General features: G+C 42.5%; 2 protein-coding genes across 17 annotated transcripts in view; one reads left to right on the top strand and one right to left on the bottom strand.

Moving 5' to 3' along the window:
- LOC147653144 (uncharacterized) overlaps positions 1-20,086 on the top strand; it is a 161,224-nt gene that overhangs the window by 105,607 nt on the left and 35,531 nt on the right. The gene's annotated exons all lie outside the window — the stretch shown is intronic.
- On the bottom strand, positions 9,225-19,646 carry LOC111928829 (uncharacterized). Its single transcript, XM_086889307.1, has 12 exons — positions 18,974-19,646; positions 18,611-18,757; positions 18,022-18,133; positions 17,173-17,243; positions 16,235-16,329; positions 15,770-15,824; positions 15,154-15,257; positions 14,578-14,742; positions 13,503-14,172; positions 11,415-11,559; positions 9,841-9,895; positions 9,225-9,523 (listed from the first exon to the last, which is right to left on the bottom strand). Exons 2-9 carry the CDS (start codon positions 18,617-18,619, stop codon positions 14,043-14,045), a joined length of 741 nt encoding a protein of 246 aa, XP_086745433.1. The 5' UTR covers positions 18,620-18,757; positions 18,974-19,646; the 3' UTR covers positions 9,225-9,523; positions 9,841-9,895; positions 11,415-11,559; positions 13,503-14,042.

Genomic DNA, 20,086 nt, shown 5'->3' with positions numbered 1-20,086 from the left:
TCTAATGTGTTTGAGAAGCAGCTCAAATATTTATGTGTTAGCATATTTCATTAAGTACGTGAGTTTATACTGTTCTTAAAAAAAGTAAGGTTTAATATAACTTTTGATATATTCATTATCAGCAGACTTGTCTAATTTTTCCCTTTCTTGAATTCCCTGAGAATGTAGTTATTTCTAATTAAATAATGTTGCTTTTTAAAGAGCAGGACATCTTCAAAAACTCCATCAAGCTCTTTTTCTATAAACTTGGGACAATCAGTGCAGGAAATGTTAAAAACGCCAAATCTGTGAATCTTTAAGATATGTCTGCATAGAAAAGGTATATTTATGGACCACACAGTTCAAGGAATCAGGCCAGTAAGGTTCAGGGTCCCATAGCCATAGGATGCCGTGTCAGATGTATTGCAATAGCTCCATTAATGCCTTTCACCTTGATTTTGAGAATGAGGCAAACCTTGCCAAGGCAATACTCATTATACCCATTATTGTTCTTTGAATGCTCCAATGAGGCTACATTGCTCTCCCAAGAGGTAGTAAGCCTTCAAGTGTGGAAGGTGAGAAAATCATTAATATTCACAAACTTGCAGTCTTTCCTGATGTGCTTTATAAACAGAGTCATTGCATCTTACCTGTTATATAACTGTAACCTCCACAAATTTTAAAGGTATTATTAAAGGTATTATTGTGTGTTTAGTTCTATGTAATAGTCTCAAAAACACTAATGGAGAAATTTTCTTCTCTCTGCAAATGCAAGTAATTTTCATTATTTAGAGTGTGAATGGTGAGGTAAACCAAATACCACCTAAAGTACTTTGTGGTTTTATTCAAATGGCTGTTTGTAAATACTTCTTGCAAAGGGTTTCTTTACCCTGTGTTTGCTCAGCATTAATCCTTGAAAAAAAAATCTTGTGTGGTCAATGAAGACATTCAGTAGAAAATTGATCTGCTGAAGTACTTCTCTCAGAATGAAATTTGCTTATATGACATGCTTCTTTGAAGTCTTTTTTCTTAAAAGCATACAAACCTCATATGTCATCTATTCATATAACTTGTCTGCTATCTTCCTTGCTCTTAGTTATCTGACTCATTCCTTTTCTCTGCCCATTTTTGCCTTCATGTTTTTTCCATGCTGCTGGTTGAACACAGGATATCAGCTAATTCATGTGCTGTTGCTGCGCCTTAGCTCAGCTGACTATGTAACATGCATCAAAAAATGAATTTTCCCAGTATGTTCCAGTGCAGATTCTTTTCCAGTGTTGACAGTATGCTAAAGGATGTGTGTAAGCAACAGCTCTGCTGGGACATTTAATGTCCTGTCTGGCTACAGCTCTGTCACACACACAGACACACGCACTCATGGCCAGCAATCACTCACAGAAGTTTTAGTCTTCTTCAGCAGTCATCCTTTGATGCGTCTGGAATGCAAAGGATTCATTTCTAGTCCACACAAGATATATTGCAGAGTATATAGATGTACGGAAATCGGAGCTTAGCTGTTTTTTGGGACTGCCAAAGTTTCACTGTAAACACAACTTCAAACAGAGCTGCTTTCTCTAGACTTAGGTTTATCCTGAAATTCGCAGCTTGTTTTCATTGTGAGTGTGCTTGTGGGAAAAGCCTGTTACACTGTAGATAATTTGCACGGCTGCCCAGAAATCATTGCTTTACAGCTGGGTACGAGAAGGTTGTTTGGGCAACACAGGCTGTTCTCTGTGGATTTTATTTGAATATGTTGGCACTGGAATGGAGCCTGGAAGGTAAACTTGATGGTTGGTGTTACAAAGGCCTGTTCCTGCTTTTGCTGAGGTTGCAACTGAGTAACTGTAGTAGTCCATAAACTATTGAAATTTTTAGCAGTTCCAGCTCCTGGAACCCTGTGTTTGCTACTCTAAAAGTTCTTCCCAGTATAGGAAGAGCAGCATTCTTCCAGAACCTGGGCTGCCATGCTGTTAGCTTGAAGCCACCTGGATTTGTGGAAGTCCTGCCTCTATCACTCATCATCACAAATCTATGCTTAGAACACCCTTCTCTGACCTAAATTTCTCTCTTGTTTTTCACACTGTTTTTCATTGAGACTCAGGTGAAAACAATCAACAACTTGAATTATTGGACTTTTCGCACAACGGCTAAACACAAGCGGCAGGCTGAAGATGGTTTTGGATTGATATGCCAAATACACCTGAATTCCAGGGAGCTCAGAATCTTCTTCTGATTCATTAATAGCCATCATTAATCTTGATAGGACCTCTTAATGGACATAGTAATATTTGAATTTTGTCCAATCCTATTACTCAGATAGCTGCCTACAGTCAGACAGTACTGTGTTATCCTAGAATTAACAGATAAATCTTCTCCATGTGCTAATGCCTAAGTAGCTGGAGTTTTAACAGAACAGTTAATGTGACAAGTCTTATGATGTTAATTGGGGCAGAAAATGAAATATTTCTACTTGGTAGAAAAGAACAAATATCCCAACTTAAGATGCAGACAAATTTCTGAACTTGCCAGCAACTTAAAAAGTAATGTATATGGTCATCTTTACTGTTGTGTGTGTCCAAGCTTGCTCTGTGCAAGTTGTCAAAACTATTTTTCTCAGCATAGTTTTTAAAGAGGGCAAAATAATAATTACAAAGAAAGATTTTGCCTCACACTATTAATTTATCTGAGCAGCTTACACATACATTGGATGATCTGTTGTTCTTCTAAAAAGAATCTGTGGTTCTAAAAATGATCCTTCTTGCTCAACCATGGATTTGAATTCCTTGCCCAAATATGCATGTGAATGTCAGAACCTAAAGTGCATTCATGTAGCATGTAGTTTTCTGTTGATGAGCAGTGATGACTCCACAGTAAAAATCCATATATAACATTTTTTAATATACATTTGTATAGCATTTGTAAAGCTTTTTAAACTATGAATTCCTTTAAATAAAACAAGAAAACATTTTGCTTTCAAGCTAAGTAATCTTCAGAACTGGAGGTGCTGATAGAGTAATTATGTTTATTCTTCCAGTTTCACAATTTCTGTCTTATAAACATTGTTTTGCATTATTGGGCTCCACATTTCCCCTTCTCATCTGATGTTTTACAAATATTTTTCTAATTGCTTGAGACAGTGTGGTCCAATAAAATTACATCGACTTTCTGCTGAACTTGTTTGTCTGATCCGCTGCCAAAAGTTGTAGGCAGCTAGGCAGAACACTTGGTCTCACTTTCTTTCACTCCCCCTCCTCTAAGGCAATGCTTTCAGTCAGCCCTCTACCCTTAAAAGAACATGCCTGTGAAGACTTAGGGTTGTGAACTATCCATTTTACACTTCCAAGCCACTCAAATGCTTCAGCAAGGCACTGCATCCTAGCAGATTTTCAGGATTGAAACAGAATCTCTTTCTCTCTCTGTGGATTGTTATGTGATGATGTTAATAGAGATAAATCATACCTTACATTTTAAAGCAGAAGTACTTGTTTTGGCTCTGTGCCCATTCATACTTCAGCATAGCAACTATGTCAGCCTCTATTCAGTATTTCTTCATCTGATAAAGGACAAATTACGGTTCAAATTGTCCAGAAAGTGAGGTACTGTACTGCTTTATCACCCTGAGAGCCCACATAAAGAAGGTACAAGGGGATATAATAGCTGACATACATAGCTGTAAAGCATTCTGTATTTTTACAGTGACAGGGATACTCAGAGGAGAAGTGCAATCCTGTGGTTCTGAGTGTCTGAAAGAGCTAGCAGAACAATGAACTATTATTCTTGAGTCTTGATAACTGAGTGCCTTACAATGAGGGATGAATTGTAACTAGCTGTGAACTGAAAATAGACCCTTCCCTTTCATTGTCACGAACATGTTGCTGTTTATGATCAGTTTGGCAGACACTTTCTTCATGACATGATATCTCCTGGTTTTTTTGCTCTCATATAATGAGTCTGTAATTTCTTTCTTTACATTATATAGATTTTTTTGGTTTTCTTTTAAAAAGACAGCATGCACATCACATGTCTCATTTCAGGTGCATTTTTGAGCGTTTGCTTATCTTGTGCCACATTTTATGTGATAGAACATGATCAGGTCTGAGATCCTTTAAAATAACAGCCTGCTTGATATTTGGAATATTTTTTTTAAGTACCTTGAGGTAGAGAAACAAAGCAAATAGCGCTGGTTTGCCACAGTGGAACAGAGATGGTATGTGATCAGTTAGCTGCAGCCCTCAGATAAACACAGACAGACAAGCTAGCAAGCATCAACAGAAACCACATTATTGTCCCACTTAGATTTCTGGCCTCATGTTTGTTAAGTGATCTCTAGAGTCTGAAAAGCAAAACAAAAATTTTCAAGTAGGGAGAGCTGAATTTGAACATTACTTGATATTAAGCATCTATGGTTCTTTTAATCTTCAGCATCAGTCATTTTTTTAGCTGTCTTTCTCTCCACTTAGTTAATAAATACTTGGGCTGTATAATGGATGGTATTTATCACTGCAACCTCATTTAATTTTTTAAGAGCTGCATAAAGCATAAACATAATATCTCTGGCTTGGGCAAATTACTTGACATCCTTAATAACATAAGAATAGCTAATAGTAATTTCAGAGAGAGTTTGTTGAAGCCTCCAGATGTCAGGGGCTATGGAAGTGTAAAGTATTATTACAGATGTTTCTCATAATAATAATACATCTGATAGCAGGGCAGAAAAAGGAATTAAGGGCCAAGTACTTCAGTCATTAACTGAGCTGAACTCCCACTAAGGTCTATGTGAGTTTTGCTCAAATAAGGATTACAGAATTCAAATGTAAGTAATTATTTCCAACATGGAATGATTTATACTGCTTTTCCAGCCTTGTCTTTCTAGAATCTTGAAAACAGAGTCAGAGTATATTGACTCACTGTACACAGAAGGAAAGCTTGCCAGTGCAGGGCTTGGTAGCCTGAGGAAAGTTTGACTCAGCCGTAGATACACAAAATCAAGCGGGGTGGCTTATGTCTGCAGACCAACCAGAAGTGTGCCTGCGGCAAAAAGAGTGATACCCACAGCCCCTCTGGGTTCCAGAGAAACCCTGTGCTGGAATCCTGGCTGCTGCATTGACAGTGCTGCTCACAAGGTGCTGCAGCATGGGCTCAGCTGTCCTGAAACACACCCCAAAAAACCGATGGGGAGGGAAGCTGCCGTGCCAGTTGATGGAGGGATTTTCACTGAGAGTTTTCTTTTTAGGCTGTGAGCTCTAGGTTGTTTGTTTGGGCTTTTTAAAAGCTGTTTATGAAATAAGTAGCTTTAAATAGCCTGTGTGCTTGTGGGAAACCACCGCCAGTAACTGTTTGTTGCAAAGAGCAGGTACTGTAGCAGTGCTAAACACATTCAGATGCAGTTTGGTCCTACAGTATGGACGGCTCTGACCTTTGTCCAAATGATGTCCCTGAAATTCTGATAAAATGCAGATGTTTAGAATTGGCCCAAAACTCTTAAAATACGATTAGGTACGTATTCACCGTACGACTTGTAGGTGTGCCTTCTTTCTCGAGCAATCAAATCCTGCAAAATCCCTTTTTTTCTTCTACTACACAAGTAGAAAGCTGCTCTGTATGTGGTACACAAGTCTTCTGAAACACTGGTGTGCAAGATGATAGGTGGAACATTATTTTTGGCAACCCTGAACTTTTTGAAGGCCTCCATATTGCTCCACATCTGTGTCTGGGACACAGAATTGTAGTTGTTTAGTGCTGGTATATCTGTTTATACACATGGAGAATAAAAAGAGGACTGGCATAAACAAAATGTCATATACATTCAAATTTTGATTACAATAAAATAATCATTCTGACATCATCACAAAAACCAAGTGCCAAAAATAGTAATCTGCCAGCTCATGAAGGGCAAGCCTCAAATTTCTGTGGTTTGGTTCATTTAAGCACTAAGAAATTTAAGCGTGTTCACAAAACTTCTCATCTCAAAACTTCAGACAGAGGCTCTGTTCCTACTTCTTCACCAAGCTCTAGAGCTCTAAATCATTGTGTTCCTTTCTGTCCCCCTGCAGCTCCAGCTCACGTATCCTGTGCAGGATTCATCTTGTTTAACTGGACATCAGCAGTATAAGACCACTATAAGAACTAGTCATTAAACTTCCTAAAATCAGTAAAAGAAAATGGGGCATTTTGTAACCCTGATTCATCAAGCCTGTGTAGCTTTGGAATGAGGTATCTCATGCCTTAATGGTGCAAATTTTTCTCCTCAGGCTTAGGAGGGATGCTTGAACTGTCCCACATGTGACAGTTTAGGTCCCACTCATCTGCTGTCTGTCTTTCAATACTTTCAGATTCAGCAGCCCAACAGCTGAGTTTCTCTCAATTTTGCCTTGTAATTATTACTGTTATTGGAGTGATGATCAGCAACAGTCAAGCAATTTGAATTTTAACATTACTGCTGGAATATTTTATTTTCCTAATGTTCTAATACATATTTAATGACATTTTGAATTTTTATTCTTTTCCACTCCATGGCCTATATAATTCAGTATAAAAAAATTAATTGCCTAGCATTGTGACATTGTGGGTTTTGATAGATATTTAAATAAATATATTGTTTTGTATATTCAGATATTTATTATAGCAGATATTGATATGCTTTACTATTTAAATAGATGAAGACTTTTGCCTGATCAACTAGAAGACATTTTTTCCCAAATAGTGGGATTTGCACAAACACCTCCACTGTTTGGAGATAATATACTCAAAAGCATGGCAGCAGAGACTCAAAAATTTACTGGAACAGTGATGCAAGTTGGGAGATTCTTAATGATCAAAGCTTTATAATACTTTGAAGTACTTTGAAGCAAGATGCAATTCCCCAATAATGTTATGATATAAATCAGATGACAAAACCAAAGAGATGTACTTGGTTGTTTCATGAGCAGTGCTGAAAGAAGCTGTCATTAGTTCTGGAATGGCAAAATTACCCGGAACACACAATCCGAGCAGAATTTGCTGTGTCTGAATTACTTCATGGATTTTGCTAAATTAACTCAACATTGTAAATGTGAAATGTGAAGTTAGAATATAGATAGCTGTGATGTTTGATAATATTTGTGAAAAGAACTGGTGGTACTTAGGGAAGGTTTGATATGGGAGAGCAGAGCTAGTGCTCTTCACTGAAGAAACATCTGGAAATTTCAGCTACTTTCATGTGAAATTCTGACAACCCTAAAGTAAACGCCAATCATAGGTATAATAGAAAACTCATTGGAAATTTTGGTTCCTCTGCTCCCAGTAGCTGAAGAATCATAATTTGTCAGAGAGCTATATGGAGTCAGGAATGAGGATTTCTAATTGTAGATCTCAAGTGATCTAACATATTTGTAGAATATTTTCATTTTACTCATTTTCAGATTATTTTCATGTTTCAAATGCTCATGCTGAAAGGTAGCTTGTGTCTTGTAAAGAAGAATACTCCTAAAATGAAAACTTCCAGGAAAATGAAATTTTCTTGAAAGAAGATGGTGGACCCATGTATAGAAATTTGGATGACCAAATCATTTACAACCATTACAAGAAAGAAATCATCTTTTATAAAACATTTTAAAACAGGTTTTGTTTAAATACTGCACAATACACTAATTCAATTTTGTATAATCATATGAAGTAAGGTAGGTAGTTTAGCTAGATGCTAAGCTTTCTTATGTGAGAGAAATGGCCTCAGAATTCTTAGAATATTTACAAATAAGTGACTTTTTTTGAGAATTATTAAGTATAAATTGGATTTTCAGTGAAAGAGTCGTGCAAAGAGTTTTTTGAAGGCTATTTCAGATTTTAACAGTTTACCAATAATTTGAGGAGAACAGCTCACATAGAAAATCTGAAGCCTTCTGTGAAACTTTTCTCCCTGCCCTAAAACAGTGCTGTTTTTAACCCAGATAGTTATTTTGCCTGTTTGTAAATGTCTGTTGACACTTTCTCTTCCTTTTTGATTTTCAAATGCAGAACGTTGGGTAACTGTGTCATCTCTCAGATTGCTAGGATCTTCATATTTTGTTTCCCACTGTAAATAACCTTTGCTACAAGAACATGCCACTCTTAGAGATTTTTGTGCATATCAGAAAATGTTCTCAGAGCAGAGTTCACTGAATCTTTGGGAAGGTTTGCAAGCATGTTTTAGACTAATCAAATGAAGTCCTTTTTCTTCTTCTGCTCCCTGGCAAAGGAAGGGACCACCCTTCAGTGAGATGTAACTGTTTTTTATATTTGGTGCAATGAAATTAAGATTAGATTCCAGACAAAACTGTTTTACTCAACAGAAATAAAACTGTGATGATTATATACAGAGAAGTCTGTGTTTGTAACTTGACTGGAAATCAGACTAAAGCTTTGAGTCTTCTTCAACTGGCACTTGAAAACTGTGTATAGTTGAAATTAAATAAGAAAATGAAAGTATTTTTATTATATTTTTATGTTTTATTGTACCTCTATTGCTCACACTGTTAGCGTTCAGGAACACACATAATCACAGAATGATTATATGAAGGTGCTTTATTGAAGAGCTCTGGCTGTCAGGGGTACACATACCCAAATCTGACCTGACTTGGTTTGAACATGGTTTTATACTCTATCGTTCTATAACTTACATATTAATTCTTAAACTTACATTGTTCTATTGTATGCATTGCTTTACCCAAGCATGGATTGCTCTTGATCCCCTCTCAAGCCCCTAACATTGTTTCTCATCTTCTTTAAACAATAATCACATCAACAATTGTATCATTTATCATCTATTGATTACACAAGTGCAGTTTCCCATGATCTTTAGCAAGCACAAGGCCTAACATGTCTCAGGGCCTACTTTTCCCAGGGCTTGCCAAGCTTAACTTTCTTTCTAAGTCCCCAAGGTTTCTGTGATTTTAAAACCTTTTACTATCAATGACATTTGCACCTAAACATCCACCAGATTGTGGCCTGACAAGTACAAGATCTTGCAAACCAAAGAGCACCTGTTTCTTTTCCCTGTACAAGACACACTTTATTTGCCACAATTACTATTCAATTATTATTCAATTCTTATTTATTGGCCACAAGAACTACAAAGCCCTTGGCATGAGCACATTAACCCCAAATCAGTGACTATGGTGTGATGAAAAGAACGAGCTTCTGACTGCTCAAACCAAGAGCCTGATTTCCACCTGGTAAACAACATCTCTGTTTATCAGCACAGTCCAACACAGAAGAGCAGACAGACTAGATTTAAATCAATCAAAACTTTATGTATAACTGAACATAATGAATAAACATGAAACTATGTACAGAAAAAAACTATATACATAAAGAAGCAAGCCTCTGCACCGCCTGTTCTTCAAGGTCCACCTGAGAGTGTCCTGAGCAGCAGAAGAGCTCATAAATAAATTGGAAAGTACAACCCTGGATCGAGTTGCACGCCGCACATTGGGCACATGCCGGTGTTCTCCAGGGCAGCAGGGAGGCACCCACTGCAGAACACGTGGCCACACACGGTTGTCACAAGCTGTCGTCCATTTTGCATGATCTGGAAGAAAGGAAACAACAACCACATGTATTGGGAGGAAAGAATTGGAGTTTTCTGCTCTATTGGCAGCAGGCAAATGAGACTTGAGAGCATCTGGAATCAGTTAGAAGCCAGGAGGGAGCCACAGATCTGCCAGTGCCATCCTGGCAAGGGCTTGTCCCTCTCCATTCACCAGCAAGAAGGGACTTGTGGAGCTTCCCAGCAAGGGCTGTGCTTCCAGCCAGCTGCCCACATCAGCCAGCTGACTTGGGCAACTCCCCTTTTGGCTTCTTCCTCCTCCCACAAAGCACAAAGCATGACAAGAGGTGCATCCTTACCTCTGAGTAATAGTCCATGCAAATTGGACAGCTAATGACAACTCCTGGCTCTGCACTAGAGGGAACAGAAGCAGAAAGAACGTGCAGCTGTTAATATCATCACACTTAAATGGTTATTGATACCTAAAATCTCAGCTCATCATGCAAGTGCACTGACTAGCCCTGGCCCATTTCCTTTGAAGAAGCCTGCTGTCTTTAACTCTCTCTTTGCTGCATTTAATGAGGATTTGGGCTCTCCCTGCCTCGAGGGAAAGAGCATCCTGGTTTTCACTAGGAGAAAGGTGCAGTCAGACACCCTGCTCTGGCATTTGAAGAGCAGTCTTTAGTGCTGGCCACTTGGTGTTTGGAAACTTGGACTTGCAGCGGCTCATCAGGAACAGCTTTGGAACTACAGCATCCAGCTGTCCTCTGGGAACTATTCAGCCCGGAATATTCATTGCAGGAGCCAGTTCTAACGCTACAGAGTAACATGGCTCTGGCAAGATCCAGCCCCAGGAAGGAGCCTTTGGTCAATGTTGAATGCTGCAGCACTGAGTTCTTTCAGAGCAGTTCCATTCTGGAACAGAGAACTGAAGGGACAGAGTATTCCTTTTCTATATGAACCAAGTGGTGGGATTTGTTCACCTGCAGACCCAACAACCAAAACTTAAACATGTCCAAAGTCATTGGCAAAAGGCATTATGCTTAAGAATAGTGAAAGCCCTTGAGGTGGCATGTGTAAGACCTGACACCTAAAAGTTCCATACTCCATTTCTCTCCTACATTGCCTTTCCCAAAGGCTCAAAGCACACCAGCTTTGTTTAAACCTATGCCTTTCCCTTTCACCCCCAAAAAGCCACTTTAGAAAACCTTCCATCATAATTTTCATGTGCTTTGTCCTCCCTAGTGACACAGACACCTGGTTTAATTTAATCAGCCTAAAGCATTGCCTTTTTCTTATTCTGCTGGAGCGCTCCTAGAGCAGGACTTTGCTGTTGCTCTGCAGAATGGGGTTTTACTGTGCAGGCAGCCAACTTGAACTGCAAGATCTCCATGCCAGAAGCAAAGAAATCAGGGCTTGTGACATCCAGCACTGACCATAAAAGCAGGACCTGCACAGCTGCTTGTGTGCAAGTGTACCTTGGGAAGAATGGCTCCAGCTGCAGGAGAAAGGGAGCCAGCTGGCAGCATTCCAGCAGGGAATTTCTGCTGGAAGTTGCCCAGCTGCTGCCTGCTGGCCCAATGATGCCAAGCCTCATTGCTAGCAATGGAAGTATTTCCATAGCTAACCTGGCTACTAGAACTTGTCAGAAAAAGCAAATGCAATCCTGAGCTATGGGCTGTGACCAAAGCCCTTCCTTGCCATAGCCCCACTCTCATCTCTAAGGTTCTGTGGCATCTGCCTTGGGCTGCCTTTTTCTCCCAAAACGCAAATGGTATCATTTGATCATCATGCAACACAGAAGAAGTATGGAAATGAGTAGAGTAGGGAAGGCTTCAGAGATAAAGCAGGCATAGCTGTAGAACTTATTCCTACAGAGAAAAGAAAGAAAAGCACAAAGTTCCGTGTTTGGTAGGGCATGAGCCATACGTACGCTGAACTTCCAGCATGCTCCTCTGCTCCGTGTTCTGCAGGGGCTGCATCAGCCACAGGTGCATCATTAGCTCCTGTGCCATCAGCAGAGCCATCCACCTGTTCCTGGCTGTTCAGTGCAGCAGTTCTCCTTTCTTCTCCATGCACTGTAATTGAATTTTCAGAAGTTACATCTATTATTCTCTCTCTCCCTGGAGCTACCCTTCAAATGAGTTCTAGAAATTGTCAGTAATGGTTCCTATTTTAAATGGGCTCTGTTCATCTGGGTTAAAAACAATCATAAACAAACTACTTTCCCAAAGAGTAAGGCTGAACCTTCCCAGACATTGGGACTACTTGTGGATGCTAAATGCAAAAAGCAAGCAGGAACACACAGTCTGTGTGAAACTAAGTCACATAAAGCTTCTCACTGTGTCCTGGGAAAGCATAATGAAAAATCCAAGCAGTCCTTGGTAAAGGACAGCAATCTTTGCAGGTGCTGTTTAGAATCCTTGTTGTTTCCTTGCAAGAAACAGTCAAGGGGTGCTGTTCCAATTCACCAGTTATAGTGATGTGCAAGTTTAAGGACCAATGAGAGTTTTACCTCTCAGACCTTCTGGAAAACGTTCGTAAAAGAAGATGTGGAATAATAAACTTTGCTCTCTTGGACAAAGCAACTAAGAGAGTCATATCGTACTTCTGGTTGTTCCTAATACAGTACGACAACTGCTCTGCTACGGAGCAACACAAAACCTTTGCTTTGTTCACTCTACACCCAGCTAAAAAGGTGATTCTCAAGGACAGTCCCTGGAAACTACACAATTACTTGGAGCAGTGTCCCCTTAAACATTGTCATCATGTCCCTCCTGGGTTAAGGTAATTTGAAAATGGAGTTCTCTGGGATGCAAAATGTAGAGCATGTAAAAGATTTCTTAAGGAAGGATGTTCTTTGTATTGATATATTTCATCCTTGTATATTCCCAAGCCAAAGCAACCAGAAGGGAGATTTAATCCATTAAATAGACAGCAACTAACAAACAAGCTCTCAGTGATGCCCATGGGTTAGAAAAACAAATTCCTTGTTGGTAGAATTGCCTTGTTAAGCTTCAGACCTTGCCATGCTTCAAGGAGCTCAGAGCCAGGGGAAGGTTAAGAAAGCTTCAGGAGAAGAATGCCCACTGAGAGTGGACACAAAGAATGCAGAACTGAGGGGCCAAAAGGATATCCAACCCAAGTCCCAAGATAAGGAAACAACTAAGAAACCCAACTCTCCTGAAATCAGCTTTGACTGGTAAAAAGTAATTCCTGCAGGGGGAGATTGCGACCACTGACTCAAGGAGCAGCAGCTCAAGAAACTGCCCAGCCCAAAAGAAGAGAGAGACTGAGCAATGGACTGACTGGACTAATTCTAGGGAGAAGTGAGACAACTGGGAACCAAAAGAAGACAGAAGACTAATTAGGAAAATGGCCGTGTCACTTGTAACCAATCAATACTAATTTCTTGGTTTGTTCAAATTTGTAAATGATAGAAGTTTTGCTAGTGAGCGTGTCTGATAGGTGAAATAGCACTGAGCAGCCAGACTGAAGTGCAGCACTGAAAGAAACAATCAATGTCTCTCCCAAGTGTACAACTATTGACCTGTTGCACCAAACCCAGTAACCAATGCAGTTTTTGTGGGCAACATCTTGACCAAGTTCAAGAGAGATCAATTTTAAATGGCCTGGTCTATAACAGCCAGAGGGTCAAGAAATGCTGCTTGCTTTTTAACTCTCAGAAAATGCAGGCACCCATGACTTCTGCAATTTCATTCTCCATGTGATACTAATCAATCACTAATTAACTCAAAGTGTAGGAAGTGTCACCAAATTCCAGTTCCTTCTGCAATTCAGCCTCAACTCTTATGGCAGGGATTTTCCACTGTGACTGATAGGGGCCACCACACACACATTGCATCCATTCTCTAAGACACTGGCTAGCAGCTTGAGCCTGTCCTCTGCCTTTTCCTAAAAGCACTTTCAAGCCCTGCTGCTCCAGGTTCTTGGAAAAGAACAAAAGTCATGATTACATTCTAGATCAAAGTCCATTACCAAGTGTCAAACATCAACTCACCTTCAGGAAACTTCCATTGATGCACATGAGAAGGGAAAGAAAAGAAAATACAATTAGATTGGGTGAGCCCCCTGTGCTGCATGCAAACCTCAGCTCAGAAAGCAGTTCTAGCAGAGGAGTGAGGAAGGCTAGGCTCTCACCCTCCAAGTTGGCTTAAGAGCATTCAAAGCAGGAGCACAAACAGCTGCTGCCCTGAAAACAACCAAGTGGCTGCTGCTGATTCTGCTCTCATTGGTGCAACAGGGTACAAACAGAGGCAGCTTAGGAAGCACCTGAAAACCCTCCTCCCTCCTCCCCTCTTCCTGTGCTCTAATTCAATTTGGGGTGGAGCTGTTTCTTTCCCTTGTTCTCCCCCAAACTGGAAAATTCTGCTATTTTAACTCTAAATACCTATTATAGATAATAATCTATGTTAGATGAAAGAGCTGCTGAAGAAAGGAAACCACAATAGGCATTGGCAATAAAGAACTCTATCAGTCAATGCTAGAACTACAAGGAACACATGGATCTGCCAGTGCATCCTGGCAAGGGCTTCTCCCTCTATGGACAGCACCAAGGAGGGACTTGCAGGAATGGGCAAGTTGGAGCTTCCCAGCAAGGGCTGTGGATCCTCACCTCTGCGTTGTCATCCTCAGGACTTGGAGGACTGATGAGACTTGCTGTCCATGAACTAGAGGGAGAAGGACCAGAAGAACATGCAGCCATCAATTTCACAGTGCACAGAGATAGAAAATGGCAGAAATTGAAACAATCCCTTATTCTGATTTAGCAACATCCCATGCCAGAAACACAGTCAGTGCAAGAGCTTTAATGGACTGCAAGCATATCAGTGTATCACAACACATAATGTAAAGAAACATTCAATAATGACTTCCTGAATGGAGAAGAAATGTTTCTCCTGGATTTTGCTGGGCTTTAGGGGTTTTTTCCCATGAGTTGCCTTCCAGACAGGACACTATGGTTCAAATCAGATTCCTTCCCACAGAATCAAGCAGAATGCAAAAGCTTGGCAAAACCCTGTGTCTACCCTATGTCAGCAATGACACTTTGGGGAGACACATCATCTGTTACATACTCATCGTTGTCTCGTGATTCCTCCTCATCATCACTCGGCCAGAGCTCAGCTGAATTCTCTGCCTCCCTGGAATCCTGTGAGTGCAGCTGACTCAGCTCCCTGTCCTGCTCCTCTGAGTTGTCATCCTCCGTAGTCAGAGGACTAGCAGGATCTGCTGGCTGTGCCCTAGAGGGAACAGAACCAGAAAGAACATGCACCCATTTCAACACAAAGCCAAGAATTTCCCTGGGCACCAAGGCTTACCAACAGGTAACACCTATTCTGTTCTAGCAACATCCCAGCCCAGCACCACAGTTGTTCCCCCAGCTGCTATGTACTGTAAGCATTTGAAACTTATAGCGAGCCATACTGGAATAAATATTCAACCATGACTTAATGAAAGGAAAAGAAAGGTTTCATCTGGATTTTGCTATGTGTTTTTTTTGATTCTTTTACTTGCTTCTTTGACAGATAGGTCACTATATTCCAAGTCAAAAGTTTCTGCACAGACTTGAGTAGAAGCTGGAAGTGTGGCAAAACCTGTTCTTACCATCTATCAGAAATTAGAATCTAGAGAGACATTTTACTCTCACATACCCATCATTAACTCTTGGTTCCTCTTCATCAGGAGTTGTCAGGGGCCCAGCTGAATTCTCAGCTAATCTGGAATGCTGAGAGTGCTGCTGGTTCTGCTCTCTGTACTGCAGTGGGGTAAAAATGGAGGCAAATTAGAAGCCACTCAAATCAACTCTGTCCTACTTCCCCTTTACAGTTCCCTGATTGGATTTGGGCTAGAACCTTTTCTTTGCCTTAGCCCCAAAAAGGGCAACTTCTGCAGTCACAGCCCTAATACTTCCTGCTGCATGACCAGCTGCTGAAGAATGGAAAGCATACCAGGCATTGGGAGGAAGGAATTCCAGTTTGCTGCTCTATTGGCCCCAGGCAAACAGGACTTGGAGTATGTGCAGTCAATCAGTCAGTGCTAGAACTACAAGGAACACACAGCTCTGCCAGTGCCATCCTGGCAAGGGCTTCTCCCTCTATGGACAGCAGCAAGGAGGGACTTGCAGGAATGGACAACTTGGAGCTTCCCAGCAAGGGCTGTGCTTCCAGCCAGCTGCCCGTGGCACCCACCTAAGACAAGTGAGTTGTGCAGCTCCCCCTCTGCCCCTTTCCCTCCCACAGAGCAGGACAAGAACATGTGCATCCTCACCTGGGAGTCCTCATCCGACCAATAGGGAGGATCAAATTCAAACAGCAGCCAATCACTAGAGAGAGGAGAACCAAAAGAACATACAGCCATTTAAACGCACAGCCATTTCTTTCACTGGCCACCAAGGGTTGCCAACAAAGAAAACGTTGGTACTCAAAACATCCCCTGTTCTGAATAAGAACCATTCTCACCCAGAAACACCATCATTGCAAGAATTTTTATGTACTGCAAGCATTTCAGCATATCAAATAGCTCTTTTAAATTCAATTGTGGCTTCACAAACAGGGAAGGAAGGTTTCTGCTGGATTTTGCTGGGTTTCTTTTAATTCTCCTCCAGGCAGACCACTATATTCCAGGTCTGAAGTATTTGCACAGAGTTTTGCAGAACCCTACGGCTTGGCAAAAACCTCTTTCTACCACATATATGAAATCAGAGTTTTAATAGACACTTTCTCTCTCACATACCCATCATCTTCTCCTGGTTCTTCTCCATTGTTCCTTTCCAGTGGCTCAGGTGAATTGTCCGAGGCCCTGGAAAGACGTGGCTGCTGCGGGCTCTGCTGCAGGGGTAGAACGGGGTAGAAATGGACACACTTAGGAAGCAGTGGAACTTGACCCTTCCTGCTCCCCCATTTCAGTTCCCTAATTGGATTTGGGCCAGAGCTGTTTCTTTGCCTCTTTCTCCCTCCAACTGGCAAGTTCACCTGTGATAGCCTGAGCACTACTTTTTATAGGAACTGCTACTGAAGAGAAAAAAACCCCTAGACCCAAACCTGCTCTGGTGTTTGGTGTAAGAGGAGCTGGGTCATGCAAAGTCTGTTGTGAAATTTGAGGCCTTTTCTTTGCGTAGGTTCAGGAACAACCCTGTCAGGATATAACTGCCATGCAATGTTTGCTGCATGTGTCTGCTTTGCACAGCAGTAGAGGCATCCCAGATTTGAGCAGACACACTGCTCTGAGGGCTGCATCAAAGCATAGTCTTTCAAAATAGTAGGGGAAAAAGAAAAAATCCCAAATGTGCCCCTTTTAAAGACTTAGGGGAATAAGAAAGAGAATTAGTGTGTACCCCAGTCAGCTGCAGTTGCTTTTGACACCTCAGTGACAGGGGGACCTTAAACTGATGCTGCAGCTAAAACACTTCTTCAAATCAAAGACTTCCTCTGCTCTCTTTTGAATCACTGAAGCAACAACCTCTTTTATGTTGTTCATCCACTCTCTGCAACTGATTCTCAGGCATGCTGATGTGTTTGTGAGTGTGTTTGGGGTTGACTGGGAACTGTGTCTAAAGTGGTAAATCAGAGCCATCTTTCAACCTTTGAGGCCAGGGGACTTAGTAAGATTGCAGAGGGCAAGAAAATTCCTATGGATGCAACATGGAGAGGAGAGTGCCACTCGCTACTTACCACAGGAGATTCATCATCGCTGATGGTGATGACTTCAGGCTCTGGAGAATCTCCTGTGAGATCTATGACTTCTTCAGCAGTTGAAAAAGAGAAGGTTAGAAGTGAGGTCAGAGATTGCAGAGGAATGCAATGGGCTGCCACTGTGGAACAGACTGTGCTTGGATTCCCTGTGCCCAAGGTGTCTTTTTTTCAGGAATGGGTCCAACATTTCACTCAAGCTTTGCCCTCAGCAGTCCAGAGGGAGCATTGTCCTCTGTGCATTGCCTCATGTGTCCTGCTGAGCATTGCCCTGTCCCCTGAAGGGACAAAACAAGAGGAAGAGCTCCTGAACTCCTCACAAGTTCTGTTGGATGACAACAGCTTATGGGAAGTGCACACCAACAGATCATTCCTCTCGCATAGGGGAATGTTTAGCACACAGGAGAAAAAAACCACCAAATCTATGGGGGATGCTAATTTTACAGTACCATGCTGTCTGTGCTCCCCTGAAGAATGGGTCCCAGCTAGTGACTAACTTTTCTTCATCTTTGTGCAGCTTGGGAGATGCCAAACTCTGCCTGCCACCTCCACTGTGGCAGCTGCAGTCACTGCCTGCTCATCAGGGCACCCATTCAGGTGTTTGAGCAGCACTTGGGGCTTTTGTTACACAGCTCATCTCCCACTAGATGCCAATGGACAGAGTTCAGTAACAAACCAAAACAGCTGTCAGTGGGCTGGTTGTTTAGGGATGCCATACCAGGTGGTTCCTCAAGCCCAAGGTTCCCTTCCTCCCCAGGAAAGGGCCTAGGAACTGGCAAAAGCACCCATTCAAATGAACTCCAAGCCTCCAGAAGCAGTTTCTGTTCTTACCAGCCTCTCTTGGCTCTGTCTCCAAGGTTCCACCAGCTCTGGAGGGCAGCAGCCTGCTCCGTTTCTGAGCTGGGGTAGAATCCAGCGCCTCTCCAGGGCGCTTTCGCTGACCCTGAGAGAGAACAAAGCCTTAGCATTTTCTGTGGCACTAATATGAACATGGCACTTGGTTTTTGCCACCCCAATGACAGCACACAAGGATACACAAAACACTCCTGCAAAGGCTGCAATATGCATCCAATGGTGCTATGGGCCATTCCCACCTAAGTGCATCTCCTCAGAGCAAAGACATCAGCCCTGAACTCCGACAGGGTGCCTCACCAAGAAAGAGCCTGTCCCAATCCCTTGTAAATGAGGAGAGCAGTTCCCAATTCTAGCAGGCTGTTGCTCACACTGTAAGCAGTTGTGAACTATTGCTGCTAACACCCACAGACATCCAAAACTTTCAGTATTCCACAACATCATGTTACATAAAGTTTTCAAAGGTTTCCATTCTTGTGCTTTTGCTACAAACTCTTGAAATACTTCCTAGAAGAACCCCGTAAAATGTTTCAAGATTCAGATCCGCATTGAGTAGCAATGTACTTACGGAGCTCATGGTGTTTTTTGATCTAAAAGCACCGGCAAAGAAAGTGCGACCAACACCAAAAAAGGAACCTCAGGGATGGGATCAATCCCTTTGGTTCCTTTGGGTAGCCCACTGCCGATTATTTGGCTGAAAACTGCTCTTCCAAACCTGTCGGAAAAGTACAGAAGAGATTGTCTATTTGGAATGCAAATTTTCCTGAATACCCCCATGCCCCAAGACTCCCATTGCCAAGTCTTCAGTTCCTGTTCAAAGCTAGATGGGAAGTCCCTGACTCTGGCACTGGAGCCCACCTGCAGCCCATGCTGCAGCCCAGAACAGCCCCTCAGCATGACACTCAGCTTTTCAGGAGTTGTCTGCACTCACCTGTACAGTCACTGCAGAGTTTGGCTGGCAAATTCAGCACACGGCTCTCTATTCGCAGCTGAGATGGAGAAGACGGACACTCCACGTCTGCATGCCCAGCAGAGAATCCGTCAACTGGCTCAAGAGACTCCGTGTCAACAGAACCTCGGGAGCAGGAGTGCCCCTGGCAACCGGTGCCAACATTCCATGCCCAGGTAACGGGGCTGCGCTTTGCTCACCCATGGAGTTCCAGAAGGCCATGGAGGCACCGCAGCCATGGCCTGGTTCTGCTGCCGCTGGCTCCATCGCGGTGCTCAGGGCCCTGTCCTGCCTGGCCTGGAACCTTGCAGGGACAGGGCATCCACAGCTTCTCTGGGCAGCCTGTTGCACTGGCTCAGCACCCTCCTAGCTCTTGCAAACATCTGATCCCAACCTTCCCCTTCCCCCATGGCTCTCTGCCCCCTCTGGGCACTGGAAGGCCACAGTGAGGCCTCCCCAGCCCCTGCTCCTCTCCCGGCTGCACAACCCCGGCTCTCCCAGCCTGGCTGCACGGGACAGCTGCCCCAGGCCTCCATACATCCCCAGGGCCGCCTCCAGCCCTGCTCCACAGGCACATCCCGCTCCTGCTGGGCCCAGCTGGACACAGCTCCGCACGCGCGGCCTCACGGGCACAGCTGCGCCTCCCGCCGCCTTCAGCCTCAGGCACCTGAGCATCACTGGAGCCTTCCTGTGCCCAAAGAACCCACAACAAACCACACCTCCCCAAAGCAAAAAGAAATTTAAACCCTTCCTTAACCCTCCTCCTCCTCCAGCTTTATTGGTCTCTGGCTGTTTTATATCTAATGGGACTACTTTAACTTGAACATGAGTAAATAGTAATTAAAACAGAATCCAAGTTTGTTGGAATTTTTGTTTTTCAAACTGTTGAAACTGTCTAACCATTCAGATCCTGATTTCAAGTCTCTGAAATCTTGACATTGTCAGGTGTTGAACTACTCCTCTACTAGAATTTCCCAACAGGGCTGAGGAGCTTTGCTCTGCTCCCAGGGACAGCACCTTCCGCCTGAGGCCCTGCTCTGCTCTGCACGGTGCCACAGCAAAAAAAGCAGAATTAATAATCAGTTTTTCTTTTAG

This window comes from Cyanistes caeruleus, chromosome 5 (genome assembly GCF_971803275.1).
Source record: "Cyanistes caeruleus chromosome 5, bCyaCae1.hap1.1, whole genome shotgun sequence".
In the NCBI taxonomy this organism is placed as follows: Eukaryota; Metazoa; Chordata; class Aves; order Passeriformes; family Paridae; genus Cyanistes; species Cyanistes caeruleus.
Note: the sequence above shows the minus strand (reverse complement) of the source record. Positions and strands in the feature narration are given on the sequence as shown.

Coding starts and splice junctions, on each gene's coding strand:
- LOC111928829 (XM_086889307.1), bottom strand. Junction 17,244..18,021: donor GACAGAGCCAAGAGAGGCTG/GTAAGAACAGAA, acceptor CAACTGCTGAAG/AAGTCATAGATCTCACAGGA. Junction 16,330..17,172: donor GCGATGATGAATCTCCTGTG/GTAAGTAGCGAG, acceptor CTACCCCTGCAG/CAGAGCCCGCAGCAGCCACG.